The 17,852-nt window shown below is 58.9% G+C and overlaps 3 protein-coding genes across 3 annotated transcripts; 1 reads left to right on the top strand and 2 right to left on the bottom strand.

Annotated features, from left to right (window-relative positions):
* Positions 1 to 576: 576 nt before the first annotated feature.
* Positions 577 to 3,798, bottom strand: BESB_071270 (uncharacterized protein; the record flags this gene model as incomplete). Its single annotated transcript, XM_029365500.1, has 1 exon — positions 577 to 3,798. The coding sequence occupies one exon, from the start codon at positions 3,796 to 3,798 to the stop codon at positions 577 to 579; it is 3,222 nt and encodes a 1,073-aa protein (XP_029217984.1).
* Positions 3,799 to 6,405: 2,607 nt separating this feature from the next.
* Positions 6,406 to 8,907, bottom strand: BESB_071260 (uncharacterized protein; the record flags this gene model as incomplete). The annotated part of the gene is made up of 1 exon (XM_029365499.1): positions 6,406 to 8,907. One exon carries the CDS (start codon positions 8,905 to 8,907, stop codon positions 6,406 to 6,408), a length of 2,502 nt encoding a protein of 833 aa, XP_029217983.1.
* A 3,740-nt stretch (positions 8,908 to 12,647) lies between these two features.
* Positions 12,648 to 17,740, top strand: BESB_071250 (insulin-degrading enzyme; the record flags this gene model as incomplete). The annotated part of the gene is made up of 12 exons (XM_029365498.1): positions 12,648 to 12,746; positions 13,142 to 13,289; positions 13,452 to 13,527; positions 13,786 to 13,870; positions 14,078 to 14,288; positions 14,655 to 14,822; positions 15,304 to 15,371; positions 15,656 to 15,775; positions 16,279 to 16,394; positions 16,556 to 16,620; positions 17,050 to 17,115; positions 17,565 to 17,740. The coding sequence occupies 12 exons, from the start codon at positions 12,648 to 12,650 to the stop codon at positions 17,738 to 17,740; spliced, it is 1,398 nt and encodes a 465-aa protein (XP_029217982.1).
* Positions 17,741 to 17,852: the final 112 nt, after the last annotated feature.

The raw sequence follows: 17,852 nt of genomic DNA, 5'->3' as shown, positions 1-17,852 counted from the left end.
CAAATTTCTCTTCGTATTTGCTGCTTCGAAGACGAAACGCAGAATCGCAGCACAGCAGAGGCTATGCACGCCAACACAGTCAGGTCGGGGCGGCGAGGTCACAGAGGCAATCGCAAAGATAACACATGGCCTTGCTAGGACGAAAAACGCAGCAACGCCGTGATGCGCTCGACGGCGGACTTCATGGAGCACAGATAGTGTCTTCATTCTCTCTTAAACTCTAGTGAAAATTCGACTGGATCGCATTTTCAAAGAAGTAGGTTCCGTCACACGTACGGGGAAAAGAGCATCAAAGATGGGAGAAACGGGAAGATGGGGCATCGACCGTGCTGCATTGGCGCCGGTGCACCAAGGGAGCCCGTGGAGGTGGAAAGTGTCTCCGCCGCGGTAACGAGCTCCGCAATATCCAGCCCACGCCCCTGCTCGCGTGTCCCTTCCCTATATTGGTCTGCTGTGGGGGGGTAGCGCTTCCAGACGCGGAGCGTCTCGGCGCCGTAGCAGTAGGAAAAGCGAGGCAGATGACTGACGGGCATAACCCCGCGTGGATGCACAGGTCATGAGCCCGCATGGGAACAGTCACTTGCCGGCTCGCTGTATCGACTGCACGAGTGAACTACCCGGCACTCTCACCCGCCCTCCTCGAGAGGCCTGGGCGCTTTCTCTAGCCGCAGTCGGGGCTGACCACTTAACCCCCGGCACCCGCCTCCCCTTGTCGCCGTTGCTGCCCATTGCCCCGGCGGCCCTCGCCGTCTGCGGACCTCTTTGACACGGTGCAGCAGCCAGAGAGGAAAAAGCCGCCATATCTGCTGCGTGTGCCGGGAGAGCCTGCGTCGCGGAGGGATCCGCCGAGCCGTGCACCGGAACCGGCCCCGAGTACGCAGCCAGCAGACGATTCAGCGTGAGCGACATGGGCGACGAAGGGCTCAGACCGCCAGGAGGGGGGACTCCTCCCCCATTCGGGTCCGCGGTCTCGGCCCCGAGGAGGGGAGGCTTCAGCATATCTCCAAACTTCTTGCCTGCGTCCAGAGGGCCCTGGACGGCTACACGCCTCTGCGGCGCGGTCATGCCAGCCGCTGCGAAGGCCCCCGGCGTCGCGTGGACGCCGTCGACCCCGGAGATAATCTGCGGTCCCTGAGAGTGTGCGTTCAGGAAACTCTCGCAGAGGGAAGGGACCGAAACAAGTGGCGCACGGCCGAGCGATGCTGCAGGCTCTGCATGGGGCACGCCGGGCCGCGGCGGACGGGGCACCGGCGCCTGACGTAGCGCCTTGCCTGGCTGGAGGCGAAGACAAGTCGATTCTTCTTTGAGGTGAGCCGCGAAGCCTCCCGCTCGCGCGGGCCCTCTAGCGCTCCCCAGAGTGCTCGCTGGGGGCGACCCCGAGCACGCGTCCAGGGGGCCGTGCGGAACTGCAGCCGGGAAATCTGGCGCGGCCGCGATGTACCTGCTCGACTGCTTTCCTTCCGGCCCTGCCGTCCCTCTTGCGCACGTGTGCCACTCCACTCTGGCAGGGGGGCCTGCGGTGTCGACAGACCCCGCAGCGGACGCGGGGCCTCGGATGTTTCCCGTGGGTCCTCGAGTGAAAAAAGGGGTGGCCGCGGAGGCTGCGCGGGGGTCGGAGCCCCCAAAGGACCCATACGGTCGACGCAGCCCAGAGAGCGAGCCGGGCGAACAGGCCGGCGCCAATCCATCCGCAACGTTACACGCGGCGTGAGCGAATGCCCCCCCGGAAGCTTGCTCCGCAAAGCCTCGACCGCGAGCTGCTTCGCCTTGGAAAGGCGGAATCGACGCGGCGGGGTCGTGCCAAGGGCGTCGCCCAGCGTCCGCAAAAGCAGAGCCGGAAGTCCCTAGGTGCTGGAGGGAGGAGGCGAGTCTCTGATTGGATGACACGCCAGTGGCTACAGAGGCGCGGAGGCCAGTCCCGCGGGACGCTGCCGCGGTGACGTGAAGGTTGAACTGGCCGCCAGGAGCGCGGTCAATCCGCTCCTCCGGGTAGCCATGACCGGGGACAGGGAAGTCACCGCACGGTTCCAACACTGAAGCCTGCGAGTGAAAGCCAGGGCTCACGCGAAGACCTTCGCCAGGAGACTGGGCCCACGCAGGGCCGCCCTGACCCGCTGCCTTGGTTGACGCCGACACGTGCTCCCCGTGAAAACCCGCGGGCGCCCGCAGGTCTCCGCACGCCTTCTGTTGTGCACACGCTTGCTGGGAAGCGTCTGCAGGCCGAGCTGGGGCGTCGAGAGACAGCACTGCCAGCGAAGAGGGCAGAAAGAAGCACAGCTCCTCACGCGCCTCGAGACCTTCCGCGCCCGTTTCCCCCTCGCCCGCCCTCTGACTGTGCGCGCCAATGGAGTAGAGCGAGAAGAACTGGTTACCGCTGCTCGCGCTGCTGCGGCCGCTGCTGGGGCTCAGCCACTCGCTCCCACTGCCCGCGACTCTGGTCTCTGCTGGGCTGAAGGCGCTCATCTCGGGAAGCTTCGTCGGAGACCCGGGGGGCGACGTGCAGCACGCGGTCGAGCGCGAGGCATGAGACACGTGCGACGGGAAGGACGTCGATGGTCTGAGAGCTCCTAGCAGAAGCAGCGCGCTGTCGCGATCTTCGTCAGCTGCGGTGGAACCTGAGCACATCTTGCCTGTCAACACGGCGGTCGGAGACTCTCCCGATTCATCTGTGGCAGCCGCAGAGGCTGTAAGGCGAGGCGTGCCCCCACTCGTGCAGCGGCTGACGGGACCGATGAGACCCGGCGATGACAGGCGCCGGGTATCCTCGCTGGTCTCGGCCTCGAGCTCCGCCCGGCGGCATGGCCAGGCACCCAGGCTGTCCTTCGCTCGGAGTTCCTCTCCGTCGCCCTCCTCCCAAACAGGAACGCATAAGGGCGCGTACGAGAGGCACGATGAATTCCCCTCCGGCGAATCTGCGTCTTTCAGAAGAGCCGACCGCTCGATAGCCGCCCACGTCTCTGCCGCGAGTGCGGGTTGCCCGAATTGCCGACGCTGAAATCGGCTCGCTTCCTCAGAGACGAAGCTGGCTGGCGCATCTGGAGTGGATGCCGCGCTTTGTGGAGCGGGCGATGACGTCAGCAAGGGACTCGAGAACTGCGCGGCGTCGCCATCGCCAGGGGAGCAGGGGCCGTCGCCGTCGCCGAGTCGAGCCTCGTCCGCCATCTGAGAGGGCGGGAAAGACAACGACGGCGTCGACCCACTCACCGCACCCCCTCCGCTGGGAGTGGAGCACCCCCCCCCCCCAGGGCCCGTGACGAGCGACACGAGTGACGCCGACAGCAGGGACGTGACAGATGACGGCCGGGAGGACGACGAGGCCTCGAGAAGCGCGACGGGGGAGAACGATCCGAAGGTATTGTCCGAGTCGGTTGTTGCGGATGACGGCGAGGTGTGACAGAAAAAAGACAAGTTCTCCTTCGCCCCCAACGTGGTTGAGGCGGACGTTGTCGATGTGCACCTGCGTTCTGTCAAGTCCCCTTCTTCCCTCTTATCCCACTGTGTCTGCGAGGGCTGAGTAGAGGGGAAGAAAAGCACTGGCGCTCCGGCTGCCGCATCCCACGGGCCACGCGAATCTGCGATGACCGCGCCGGCTCGGCATTTCTCAAGAATTCGGCTAGGCCGCTCGCAAGCAGATTCGCTGAGTCCACAACAAGGCCCGCAGCAGTCCGCAGGGGGTTCCTTCTCAGGTTCGGCGAGTCTCGGCTCATTTCCGTAGTACGCTTTGGCTTCGACGCCGGTACCCTCTTCAGCAGAAGGGCCTCCAGCGAAAACCGCTGGAAAGGAGCTTCCCGACAGCATTTCGGTGACGGAAGTACGAGCTGCTCCACGCTTGGTGCTGCCGCCCCACCGCACAGCGCAATACAATGAGAGAGGAAAATAGAGCTACGGTTACATGAAAGGAGAGCTGAAGCGAGACGCGCCGTCAACGACTGTACCCAGCTGGTGGGATCCTGGCTTCGCCGAGCAGGACGGAGACGCCATCGGATGTGCAAATGACGGGGAGAGAGCGGCAACCCTCCGTGGCTGCCGCATGAACTGCGGAAGGACGACTTTGCATGGAGAGAAGAAAGGCGAGTGCTTCGTCAAACTCCCTTCACAGGTGAGTTCCGCTGAAAAATCGACCCACACGAAAGAATTCACGCGGGGGCCAGTCCAGAAGGTGCGGTGCTGCGGCACGCCCGACTGGCAAACAGCCACGTGCGCACGAGTTAAAAACTGCAAAAATACGTGACGTTTAGAGGGCGACGTGAGGAGCGCGAATCCTTAGATAATCGACAACGTTTCCCGGGGGACATGAATGTGGGCTACAACAATAACGGGGGCCGTGACGGTCGAGACACAGACCTTCGGTGAGTTGGTCAGTCGTCGCCCCCCGTCTCGGGAGGTGCAACAGGGTAGAGGGCGCGGCAGAGCAGAAGGAAACAAAGAGAGACGCATGTCGATGAAGACAGAACGATACTTTAGCACAGAAGGACATTGAGGGCAGGCCCGAAACCAGTGCAAACTCCGCGATGCTCCAATTCGCCTCAGCCGCAGAATCCTCCTCACAGCCGCCCAACACGTACACCACGTGTACTGGACAGCCCACACGAAGTCTCGAGACAGCGCCCTCGACGGCAACGGAGGAAGAAACCCTCGGCAAAGTACGGCAGAGACGGGGCGGTTCGCCGTGACGGCGCAGAAGAGGCAATTTAACTTAAGATCGCGAATAAGTGTCGCTGTCTCCCCAGCCTTGTCGATTCTGCATCGGCAGCAGGATGCGAGAGACTCAGACACGAGGTTCTCCACACGCACACCCAAGTGGGGCGAGCGATCGGCGAGCTGTGCGGCGGGCGGAGCCGACCACCCCCTGCGGAGGGGTTCGCGCTTTTCAAGACAGAGAGGCAGAACAGGCGGGCAAGTCCAGCAAACACACGAGGAGTGTGTGGCGAGCTAGAAGGGATCGCCCCCTGCCCTGGCCTCTCGCGCTGCAGCCGAAAGGCAACGGCGACAAGCGCGATGGAGCAACAACGACAGCTGCAGGCCAAGCAAAACGGAGTTACAGGCGATAAACGAGCGAAAAGCAACGACCGCTCGGATACTCAGACCGCAACCCCGAGCAGGTTTACAAACGGAACAACACGCCTCCGTGGCGCATAACGTGCTGGCGGTTATTCCACGCGAGTTCCTCGCCATTCGAGGAAAAACGCCTTTTCCGCTAATTCGCCCGCATCTTAGAAGTGAGTACGCCGCTGCTGCTCCTTCATGGCAGCGGCAGCTGGCTTTGGCTCTTGCCCGTCCGCGAAGACAGAGCTTGGAAGTCCCTCAACGGCCCAGAGATGCAAAGGGATATCGAGGATCGGTTTGCTTGCCGGTGGCAGTCGGGTAACCGTCATCCTAGCCCTCCTCGTCATGCGGGCGCCGTGGGGGACTGTGTTTAAACTGTGTGCCCACTAGTGAAATCAGTGGGATGATGCTTGAGGCCTCCTTGACGAGCTTCAGACGTGTTCCTTTGCGGCTTTTTGAAAGTCGAGGCAGAACGGATTGTGAGTTCGTGAGTTCGCTTGCACACTCCCTCATTCCCATTGCGGAGACGGAGAGTAGATCGACGCTGGCAATCTGAAGGAGGGATGGCGGCTGCACACGAATGCCTCTAGCACGAGTGTCCGCCCCTGCATACGTGCTGGCTCTGCTGCCCACCTGGTAGATCGCGCTGTATAACTATCTGAATTCCCTCGCTCTACACCAGGTCTTCCATCTCTCTTCGTGCTGTAGGCACCGCTGCGGCGAGCACCAATTGTATGACCTAAAACGCGCAAGGGAGTACGTCCTGTCGCTTGTGGCATTTTGTTTTGTTGTTGTGCAACTTCGTGAAGTACTGAATCGTCAAATCACAGAAAACAAACGAGTTTGTCAGTCAGCTGCGAAACACAGACGAAATGTGCGACCAATCAACCCCACGCCCGACAAATGAAACTGTCCTCTCCGGACAAGGACTGTAGTCACCAAAAACCTGCGAGGGAAGCGCGGCTCCCCGCCTGCGACACGTGCGTCTCCCCCGCCCCTTCTCCATCCCAATCGCCATCCGCGCAGCACTCCAGCCAGGCGTATCTTCCAGACGTCTTGCTAGCAGGACCGTACACAATGTCATTTTCACTCATCGGGAACACACGCTTCGTGTGCTGCGGAACGCCTGTGGACAAGCCACGTCCTTCAACGCGGAAGAAAACTGAAATACCGCTGGGATGCTGCAGAGCAGCTTCTAAATCCGGCTCGCGCGAATGTTTCCTTCCAGCGTGAAGCAACGAGGAGTGCGAGAATAAAATTACCTGCAACTACCGGCAGCATTTATGCAAGCGTATTTCACATGGCGGGCACCAAGCTGGCACGGGTTTAGGTATATGTGCTGCCACTGTAGAAGTCCCATTACAGCTCCCTCGTAGCCTCCCATTCACCGAAGGGTCTGAGGGGGAGCGGCGCATTCTGAGTTGAGGGCGCCTGAGGATCCGAGGCTCCGGTGCGGATTCCGTACGCTTGCCAGACGCGCGCCTCCTGAAGGAACTGTTGTTGTTGCCGATCGATGAATGCCTGTGCCGCGCGGGTGAAAGCAATGCTCTTCGCCGTCACGAGTTTAGGCATTTCCACGTTTACCCAGACCAAGCGCGAGGCCTCTGCCCACTGCTCGAGGACTTGAACCTGCATTTTGAGGGCATCGAGAGAGGCACGGAGTTCAGAAATCTGCGCGTCTTTGTCCTTACGGTGTACAAATGCCTGAAGCCAACTCCCCCGAGAACTCCTCAGAACACTCCGCAGCGAAGTTTCCTCGCGGCCGATCTGCGCCTGCGCTTGATGCTTGAGCTGAACCAGACGCTCAAGGCTGCCCACGGCTTCCAGCATGCACTCTGTATCATCAAACTCCTTCGCGACAACTTGCTGCATGACATCGTAGTTGTGCGCAGGCGATGCGACCAGGCACGCCCTCTGCAGCGACACAAGAGAGGCAAGATCGCACCGCACAGCCGGAATCGGGAGATCCGGAAGCTGCCTCACGAGGTTCTCCTCGATGGCGCAGGTGTCTCTGAGCAGATTCTGTAGGGCCGATACGCAGCCGAACTGGGAACGACTTAGAGACGCGAGCCGGCTAAACTGACGATGCAACTCTTCCAGAATTGTCAATTGCTTGGCCAGAAACTGCTTGAATACAATAAACCGGTCGCTTTCCGCTCGCGTGCCGCGGCCGTTGGCGCCCTCCAGCTGGGCTCGGAAAGTCTCCTGAAACTCCTCAAGCTGCTCCGCTAGAGACCGCGCTGCGAAATCCTTCTTAAATTGATCCATTCCGCTCTCTGCGCTCCGCGTAAGCCAACCCACGAAGATGGAGCACTTTGCGAGGTGCCGGCGACTGAAGAGCCGCTGGAGGAATTCCTGGAGGCCCTGGCGACGATTTTCAACGAACGAGTTGTCAAAGCGTCCGAGCTTCTGCTTCCGCGGAATGGGAGGCACGAACACACCCGGAAAAGACTGAACAAGCTGCTGTCGAAGCCACTCAAAATCGCTATACCGTTTCCTGCATGCAAACGGCACGCCGCCAACTGTCAAGCCGCTAACGAGATACAGCGTGAACCGCCCGAGCGGCCCCGTGGATCGTGTCTCGGGATCAGATACAGAAACCGCGAAGTCTCCTTTTGAGCCCTCTGAGTCCCACAGACCGTCAGCCGAGAAGCAGTGACTCGGAAAGCGGAGGGGGGGCGGAGAAAACGCACAGCCAGGCGCCTCCTCCCGGCCTTCGACTGCTTCCACAACCACGAAGGAGTCGCCCAGGAAATCGTCGTCTTCTTCCCCGTTCTCTGCTCTCGTCGTATACTCCTTGCTAGGCTCGGAAGACGGTGCATTCTTTCCATTTACAAAAATGGGATGCTGAGTGCTGGGACCGGCGGTAAAATTCTGAACTGACAAAAAATCCACGCTGGACGGGTGAGGCGCCCCTTGCGACAACAAAGGAACGGCGGCGGAACTAGGCTGACAGGGACTCAGAACAGTTCGCGGTTTGTCCGCGTCCAGCAGAGAGCCGGCTGAACTGACACTCGCGTGGAACTTCTGCGGAGAGCAGAGCCTGTCAACCTGAGGAACTCCAAAAGATGCTGGAGGAGGAACTGAGGAAGGAACAAACAGCGCAGCAGAGGCAGATGGTGCACTGGGACAGGAGCTGCGTGTTGGCGCAGCCACGTTTTGTTCAGGACCCCGCCGCTGATGCGGAGGCGAGTCCGCTGCCGCTGGCGGCCTCAGGGACCCGCCTGAACTGCCGTAGCTGGTAGACCCCAACGACGTATTTGATAACGTCTCAGTGGAGGAAGACGTAGGCTCTGGAAGGGACACGTGGTACGGAGATGGCGCTGAAGCTCCGCTGGCGGTACGGCCGCTGGTGTGGGAGCGTCCGTGCATGCCCTCTTCCCGCAGTTTCTTTGCCTCGGCGTCCAGGCTCTTACGCGCGAAATCCGGTGCGCTCGCGCGAGAAACGGAGGAGTCTGAGTCAACACCTGTTTGATCGACGCGCGGGATGCCTCCCGCGGAGGACACAGGTCCACTCAGGTTGGGATGCGGAGTGATTGACAAGGAGTGATGAGGTGCCGAAGAGGCTATCGAAGAGCCGGCCGACGACCCTGGTCTCTCCGGCGGCTTAGAAGGAAAGGAGCCCACCGACCCGCCGCGTCCCCCGACTAAAGAGGCTGTCTGGCTCCCTCCTGCCTTGACTGTCTGCGGAGAGCCCCCGATATGTCCTTCCAAGCCCCTGGCGCTTGGCACGTCCTTGCGCGACCCGACCGTGGAGCCTAGAGAAGCCCCGCCAGTGTCAGGCGACAGAGTGCACCCGGAAGGCGAAGTCGAAGCTGAGCCGGTGGGAGGAGTCGCTCCACAGCCAGAAGAACCCGCCATCAGACAGCAAAAACAACCATGCAATCGTCGCTAATCCCGGGCTTGACCCTGCGGTCCGCGCAACGGGGGTGAGGGGCGCACGAGCAGGGGCAAAGAAGACCGGCCTTCGCCAGTGGCGAAAGAAAAACGACGGTTCCGAAAACGGAAGGGCCCCTCACGACTGGATGTGCTCGAAAACAGAGAGAGGGGGAAACTTTCATCTATCAAAAGCATGGAGTTTTTAGACAAGGTCTTATCTTGCGAAACAGTGCGACTGTAAAACATAGGCCGTTGCAAACGATAAAGAGGAGTTGAAGCGAGAAAAGAACGCGAGCTGCGATCTGCGAAGGAAAAATGCAGTTAGCGAGGGATTGTGCTCCAGGCAAGAAGGCCTGGGTTCCTACTTCATAGTAAAAACAGCTGTGCGTTTCCTTTCCAGGTCGCTGTAGGTGATGCGGTGATGCAAGCGCAGGAGGCGAGGTCACTCTTTCCTAGACGTTCCCCATCGAAAACTGGCACAACTCTAAAGCAGCCCAGGCTGTCGGATCAGAGCAATCAATGAAGCCGAAACAATACGAAAAAATAGAAGAAACACATAAAGAACGCGCAAAAGGGCGGAAAAACACGGGCTAGCTTCGTGTTTTACGTCAGCACACCGATACGCAAGACGTGGAAGAAATGTGAGACACCGTCCGCCAGCACGTCGCCTCTTCGCGTGCATGCTCGTCATGACAAAACCAGGAGCCGGTCGGGCTAACCTTCGTAGAAAAAACAGTAAAAAGTGGGTTCAGTCCGTAGAACGTTTGTTTTACCGTGTCTTATAGAAAGATTTCACTCAACGACATGAATACCTGTCAAAGCGGTTTCTGCCGGTGCCTTCCTCGCTCGCTGATGTCTTCTCGTCGCAACCTTGAAACGGACGTTTCCACGATATCCAGACCCACAGAGAGCACGTACGACTCAAACACAGCGAACATTCCAGCGGCACTGCGCATGAAATCTCGTGACACAAAACGGCTTAAGACGAGCCGATCCATGGAGCGACGGCAATTCACGCTATGACCGCACGGCAGGCAGGCGTTGAATGCGCAGCAGAGTGCAAGGTAGATTCCCCGAAAATCCGCAAACCCGATGTGCCTCCCCAGTATGGCGCTCCACGGTAACATTGCGCTCTCCAGTGAACCATGCGTAGCGTTGCAAGAGCAACTCTCGCGGAACCGGACCGCCTCCCTGTGTCTCTTGCCCGCATGTTCCTCTGAGTACGGTGCGGGGAGACTCTTCGGACGGTCCGCCACCACGACTCCGATAGCCGTCTCTACATTTTACGTGTTACCCCGAGAAACGCAACTGTCCAGCTGATCGCCTGACCTCGCGTCGCATCTCTATCTCACCGCAGACCAGTGGGGAAAATATAATAACTCCTGCTCATCCTCTGGGTGGACTACACATAGGCAGGCCGTGCATCTCAACACTATCTCCGAGACGGGACACGGCTTGGAATCTTTCAGCCATAAAGGCCGAGAGCGTTAAGGGAAGCACGTGTCATGATAAACCTAGCAGACATGTAGGATGCGCAGGGCCTGCAGAAGCAACCAAACGCTAAACTTCCCTCGGGGAGGGCGGGTCGCTGTCTTGCCGCGCCGCAGTCGGATGCCAGGCTCCACAGCGCTCCCGCCTTCGTTGCATCTTCATGTAGCCCGCGAAAACAGCTGAGTCGCTAAGTCACCACACGCCTAGTGCTCTCTGGGTGGCTGGTTTCCTGACGCTACCCACGGAAGATCCAGGCTCATCGAAGTGAAGAGTATGCGCACGGTTCGACAGGGGCAGCCCCGAAGAAGCAACAGACTCTCTCTGAGAGCTCAATAGATGCATGCTGACTGGAAAAGGGCCGTCGCACACGTCCTTGCGTGGTACACGCTATCCGCCCGCTGCGGTTGCCAACCTGGAATCAAGCAGCCTCATGCAAACGGCCAGTCTGATTCGCTTTCCCACGCGGTAGCGTAGAGCTAAAGGCAGGACCAATTGCGGATGGAAGACGGGCTGAGGGAGGGTGGGAATGTCCGGTGACCGAGGCAGACGAATTGAATCCTCTCCGTGGCCGCGAAGCATCCTCCCGACGACAAACGTGCAAAATCCTGCCTTCCTAGCGATTCAGTTTTCAGAAAGATTCGCAGGCAGTGACGTCTCAGGTACTTACCCGAGGAGCCCGCGATGACCTTAAAGAAGAGGCACCCGGCGTGGACGGCGACTGTCTGCTTGACGGTCCACGCGTAGCAGGGAGAAGTGAGCGAAGGCAAGAGTATCTTGACCTGAAGCTGCAGAAGAGCTACTGATAGCAGAGTCGGGTTTTAGGTCGTTGCAATGGCGGGAAATTATTTCCTCAGAAAAGGCAACGTCGCAGGGAAATCGCGGTACGTGCGTGCGCGCATGTGTGTAACTCACTTTTCGGGATATGCAGTAAGGCCGCGATCGCGGTATCTACGCAGCGTTAGGACTCCCCCTTCATTCTCTCTTATTTTCGGGGTCCACACGGTCCACACTGGAATAACAAGAGGGATACGGGAGTTTTTTTCGACGGTTGGCGCAGGTGGCGCCCAGGTCGGGGCGGCTAGCGACGCCTCACGTCTTGTCGATACTCTTGTTCTCGAGAGGGGCGCGGTGGCGCGGATCGCGTCTTGACAGTAGCAGAGAGTCTGCGCGGTTGGCGAACAGCTCCGAATCAAGGTGGATTCCTGGGGCTTTTTCAGGGCTGTGAGAATTGGATGCCGCTAAACATGAGGATTAGGCTCCGTATCTAGGACATTTGGGACTTGGTCGCTTCTGAGAGTCGCTCGTTTCGCGCTCCTGTCTCTCGATCTGTGGGCTTCTCATGCACCTACGTCCCGGCCGGAGGACAGCTGTGGTGACCGCGCAGCGAAGCGAATGTCTGCGCATGCACGCTATCAACCGGCTTGCTGGGTTTTCTGCGGCCTTTCTGCTGGCGCACGTCGCACAGATCCATCTGTTTTTCTTCGCGCTCACAGTAAAGGCTAAAGAGATCCCCCACGGACAGTTTGGGTGACCACGTCTTCAATTACCGAAAAGTCTTGCTCGGTCGCACCTCCCTCGCCACCCAGACACCCGGGGGTGCCTTTGAACGGGGTTGTGCGGCTGGCTTCTCCCATTCTGCCTCAGCCTCTGCTCTTTGGAGGCCACATCAGGGTACAAGTCTCTTTCGCGGATTCCGTAAACCGTCTGACTTGCCTCCAACCTTTTTCAGGCCGCTGCCGGCGCCGCGTGTTGTGACGGAGCGCGCTTTGCATCTGAGAGGCGCGGACCTGCGTGGACGAGCAGCCATTCCCCCAGCTGTGGGTCCTGAGACCCGCTTCTAACCCGTCAGACAAGAGGCAGCAGGAACTGCTCGCTAGCTTGTGCTCGCCAGCGGCATCGCGGTGCCCGGGGCTTGCCGCATTCTCCCCCTTTTGTCTTGTACGTCTCTGGTCCCCAGTCCCCTTCTGCGGGCCGCGGCCCTGCCTCCACCCCATCCAGCCACTGTCGCAGGGCAGCCACTGCGTGGCTGTCGTACAGTCTCCCCACTCAGTAAGTTGCAGGCTCAGCTCGCCATTATCCTGCTTCTCTGCGGCGGGAAGAGGCCTTGACGCGTCTGGCTTGTATGTCCACGCGAAGGCGACCAGCTGCGTGTGCCGACGCGCAGTGGGAACGGAGGACGAAACACGCCTACAGAAGATTCGGCTGCGGGGTTGATGACGGGCTACTTCCAAATGGATGCCGGAGCCCCAGGGGCCAGGGGAGGCCCCGCCGGCGAAGTCGACCGCCACCTCCTCGCACTGCCGGACGCCGACTTCCCCTCGCCGAGGAGAGTGAGTCACGACGCATCCTGCGAGAGCCTCCGGCCGCGGACTGCTACTCAGTGGCATCGCTTTCCTAGTTTCCTCAGTCGCCGTTAAAAGGGTTAGAGTGAAGACGCGGACGCCGAAGGACCCAGGCTCGTCGCACCCCATGTTCTCCGTTGTCGCACGCTGCTCATGGATGGCGCATAGTAGTCCCACTAGTGGACTCTTCTCTGTTGTGCCGGTGTGTAAGCGTCTAGCCGGCGGCGGGCCTGTCTGGTCTCCTGCTTTCGTGCTTAACTGCGTAGGCGTCGGCATATGACTTGACGATAATGCGAACGCGGCCTTCCTGATGACTGTCGCTTGAAATCCTCTGGCGCTCCGCTGTCTCCTCCGACCTGTGTCTTGGTGAATTCCTTTGTCAGCAAGCAGGCGTCTTGCAAAGGAACAGCTCCATGGGAACGTCTGACGGCTCGATGGTCCTCGACCCGCCCAGCGGCCTCACGCACGCCGCTTCCTACTTCGGTAGCGTCGCCGACGATGACGAGGCGGCGGGAGATGACATTTCTCGCTGTAAGTCCTCACTGTGGGGGTGAAGGGGGGTCGTTGTCGGCAGTCGCGTCTTGCTCCTTGTGTGGATCCTTGTTTACGGGGACCCGCACGAGGCACATGCGCGGCGGCATCCGACACCTGTTCCCACTCTGGGGCGCCGCTGTCTCTGCTGCCTCTCTGCAGCGCCCGTTGACTCGCACTACGACGCTCAGGATGATGTGGATAGACTTTCCGACCTCGGAAACTTCATACAAGGCGGGTACGTGCTTTCAGTCGTGCTTGGTTTGAGAGGCTGGATGTCCCCTCTGCAACACGCCGTGGAAGACTAGAAAGGGAATGCAGCCGTCAGACTCAGGCCAAAATTGCGCAGTGTTTAGCTTGGGCTGGCTTTCCAAGGCCCCCTCAGACTTGAGAACTGGGTGCGAAGCGAGCGGATGGCGCGCGAGAGGCGTGCGGTCTCTCGCTGCCGCAGTCGCGATAGCAAGCGCCAGCGTGTGGGGCTTGATGTTTGCTGCAGCCTCACAGGTCGAGCCTCGAACCTCTGGAACTACTTCGCGCAGCGGTCGTCCTTCGCCATTGACAACTTCCTTCAGCAGCACCGAGTGAGTCGGCGAGGCGGCGCAGTCCGCTTTATAGACTTGAGACTTCTGCGCTGGAGGTGCCACGCTCCCCGTCGCTGTCTATGTGTCCAAGGCGGAGGCGCTCTTTCGCAGACGCTGCGGCGTCTTCGCGGCATCCCACTAGCAAGCCGCAGTTGACCCGAGGCTCTCTCTTCCACGCCAAGCTCCGTGCGAGTTTGCGGTGCGCAGCTGCAGCAGCCGTTTGCGGGGCAGGCCGCGTGCCAGGAGGAGCTTCTCACAGATAGGTCGCCTTCGTCCACCGCTGAAGAACTCAGAGCTCTGAGTTACCCCAAATACGTTTTTCTCCTTCTCACGAGCTTCTTCTCGACCGACCTCGTCAAGCAGAAACTGTCCCGGATCACCTTCATGGAGGCCCTCGAGCACTTTGACCTATTCAATGGTAACGAAAAGGGCTGATGTGTCACTCTGCGCTGCCTTGCGCGCAAGTGTAGCGTGTGAACGAGTTCCGCGCGCATCAGACTGTGCTGAGACGAATGGAACCGGCTGCCGCGCGCCGAGGCAGTGAGCGGTCACGGGGGGCCAGGCGCCCCCTTGAGAGGGACAGGGACTCCGTGACGCGATCACCACCGTCGTCAGTGCGTTTTGTCCATATGCTGGTTGACTCCTCAGCTTCGGTGAGAGTCCCCTCGGCCTGTTCAGTGCAGCGCACAGATCGACACGCGACTGATGGCTTTGCCCGTCACCAGGTCGCAGCGCAGGCCCTGAATGGGAGTTCGAGCGTGGACCCTCTGCGTTTCTTCCTCAGATCTCTTTTTCTTGATGCGCGTCGCGTGGGCAATTCATCGAGGGATTCACTGGCGAGAGAACAACAGTGCGAAATTCGTCATGGCGTGGCTTGTTGCCACCTACATCATTTCGTGCTGCGCGTACAGCCTCCGCCGCTTTCTCATCTACAACCGCATCTCTCAAAAGTGTAAGTCAGCCAAAGAGGTGTAGTAGCCTCTCCCCGCGGTCCACTGAGGGCTAGATTGTGGAGCCACAAGTGCAAGGGGGGGAGGGGGGGGGCGAGGGCAGGCGTATCTGAAACGGAATCTCGGACGTGGTGCTATTTTCGCTCGTCGCCGCCTGCTCTCCTCGCCAGTGCCGACTGCGGCACATCCACGGGCCCCGTGCGTTGGCGCTGGCGTGCCACAGAGAAGGAGGCCGTTTCAAAGGATGCAGTCAGTCGCTGCGTCGTGCGATGATGATGTCTCGAACGCTGAGGCTGAACGAGCCGAAGGGGTCTTCTGAGTGACCATCGTCCTTGAGCGTCTGTTGGTGGTGACTGGTTTCAAGAGAAGCAAAAGTGTAGTGAAGTGCAGTGCGGGAGGGGCGCTAGCATCATGTAGACTCGCCTGCAGAAGTGAACAAAGAGGCGCTGCCGCTTTGCAACTTGTCTCCTCGTCTCTCTGCAGTCACATCGCTTTTCCATCCATTCCTGGTCTTCAAAGAGATTCGTCGTGCCGGAGAAGAATCTCCCGAAGTGAGTGAGAGGCACTCAGCCTGGAGGCCACGGGGATCTCGCGTGACGGTCTCTCGGGGTGCTAAGGTATCAGCTACGACGAAGGATTTTGAGTAGAGAGGGTGAGAGAGCGAGTCGCTTCCAAGTTCGTCGTCCTCTTGTATGCTCTATCCCTCCCTCGGTTACCCGCACCACGCAGCCCAGTATACTTTGTTTTTTCGGCAGTTTTTGGCAGGGTATCTTTTGTGCGTGTCTTGTAGCTCTTTCGGGGATCGTTACTCTCCACAGTGTTTTTTCCTGTGCAGGTTCTCTTTATGTTTGAAAGGCTGTGCTGGACATACCAGCTCTTGATGCGAGTAATTGAGGATTTGCCGCAAGTCCTCCTTTCCATTCTTTTCCTCATAAACCAAGGACGAGATACATATGTAAGCCGGCGGGAGGACACCTGGAGAACTTCAGGGCTAAAATCGGCATTCCCAGTTGAATCGCCTGTTGCTTGGCAGCTTGCCACGTAGCCGCGCACGCCGCTTGCATCACGTTTGGCTAGAGGAGGTGGGGGGGAGTGGGGGGGAGCCAAGCTGATGGAGAAGGGCACAACAAGTTGATTCTTACTGTTGTATTGGACAGAGAAGCACGGGGAACTAGAGAACACACATGTGAGATATTCGGCACGAAACCAGACAGGGACGTGTGCCGGAGACCACCGTCTTCCAGAGCGACTGGTGCGGTGCATTAAATGCGACAGTGTATTTGCGCATACTTAGCGCCTGACAGTCCGGGTGCCTATCCCCTCGTATATGTTTTTCTGTGCAAATCATGGGTACTTGGTGTTTTGGCGTCGGGCGCATGATCAACAGATCCACGTGTGGAGAGAATCAGGTTCCCTTTTAGCCTGAGCCAATGACTGTGTTGTCTATGTTTGTTTCAGGCCATGATCATGATTTCATACAGCAGCACTATGTTCTTCATCACAACGATTCGAATGGGACTACGATATCCTTTTAAGGGCACGCTGTATCTCCTGCTTTCTTCCGAACCGCCGGTGTAAGTCCGAGTCTGTATGCGATGCAGTGGTCACTTGCTTTCCACCAACTACCCAGTGAACGCCGGCGTGCCAGCGCCTCAGGCTTTGTACGTAGGAGAGAAAAGAAAGAGCTCTGTGTTGCCAATCTCCGCACCGATATGAGTGTAACTGCTGGGTGCAGCGATGATCCCGTCGCGCTTGAAGCGGCTCCCACGACCTATTACATGACTCTTTTCATGAGTGGAGGTAAGCGAGCGCAGACATGTACTTAGATAGCGACTTCCGGAGATGTGCAAAGCCAACATAAAAGCCACGGATGTGGTATCTCGAAGGTGTCCGTGCGTTTTGGTACTACTGCGTGGGGTCTTAAAGGGGGGCTGGGCGCGTGAGGTCGCTTCCTTTGAACGCTAGTTTCATGCAGAATGATTCTCGCTGACTGAGTGACGTGGGAATGGTACAGACGTGCGCAAATGCGCTGCAGGCCCCTCCACTCTGCGCCGAGGCGTTGTCTGTGCCTCCGCGTGGTAAAGTGTGTAGTGCATCCACAGCTAGCCTACAGCCTTATGGTCGTGAAGCGAGGCTTCGAGATCAGGTGTCGTAGCCTTGTCGGTGCGCCTTGGCTGTGGTTGCTGGCGGCCTAACCGGTGTGATCTAACTGTACGCTTGTGTTTGCAGTTTTCGCTCTCTGGTCCGTCACATATCTCTTCACGCTGCGATACGTCAACAAAGTCTGGCGCGTCTGTAAGTGACATCTGGCTCTGCCTTACACCAAGTTCCTCCCTGCGCATCCGGGGGGTGTTCCGGCAACCACGTATATAGTGTCTGTCGGGTGGTCCGCCGGAGGTGTATTATATTCCCGCGTGTCCATGTTCCAGCTGGGCAGGGGCTGCGGTGCAACTTTACCTCGTTGTGGAAGGCAGTGGTGTTCCAGTTCAGCCGCTGGCGGCGCGTGTGTTGGTTTGTCTCTCGGCAGCAAGTATCGACAGACCAGTAACGCGTAAGTCTTATCGTGCCAAACACTGCATGTCCGCTGTATCTAGAGCAGTGGAAGCTCCATGCTTCGGCAGCTTTCTATTCCTCTGCCGACACCGCTCCAGCGGCACCTGTCTTCAGTTGGAAAAGGCATTCTTCAAATGAACCCTGTTCGTCAGATTGGTTATGGTCGTGTTATCGTTGCCTTTTGTCTGCAGTGATGATCATGCTGGCAGCTGGCTTCGCTCTTCTGAGCCTGTTTTGTCTGCTGCTCTTCGTCTACTATCGACGCCAGAGCGAAGTAAATGTTGACGAGGCTTTTCTCGGTGGAGCGTCTCGAGAAGGAGAGAACCAGAACGGACAAGGGCGGTCTTCTTTAGTTTCGGAGATATAGCGCAATGAGTTCGAGCGACCTTGACATCGAGGTGCTCGTGCTATCGATTCCTGTCATAACAAGTTTGCCTTAGCACTCATTTTGGTATAACAGTTTGTTCGAGATCCTTCAA

The sequence above is a fragment of the Besnoitia besnoiti genome (assembly GCF_002563875.1).
Source record: "Besnoitia besnoiti strain Bb-Ger1 chromosome Unknown contig00007, whole genome shotgun sequence".
Lineage (NCBI taxonomy): Eukaryota > Apicomplexa > Conoidasida > Eucoccidiorida > Sarcocystidae > Besnoitia > Besnoitia besnoiti.
This window is presented reverse-complemented; position numbering and strand designations above follow the sequence as displayed.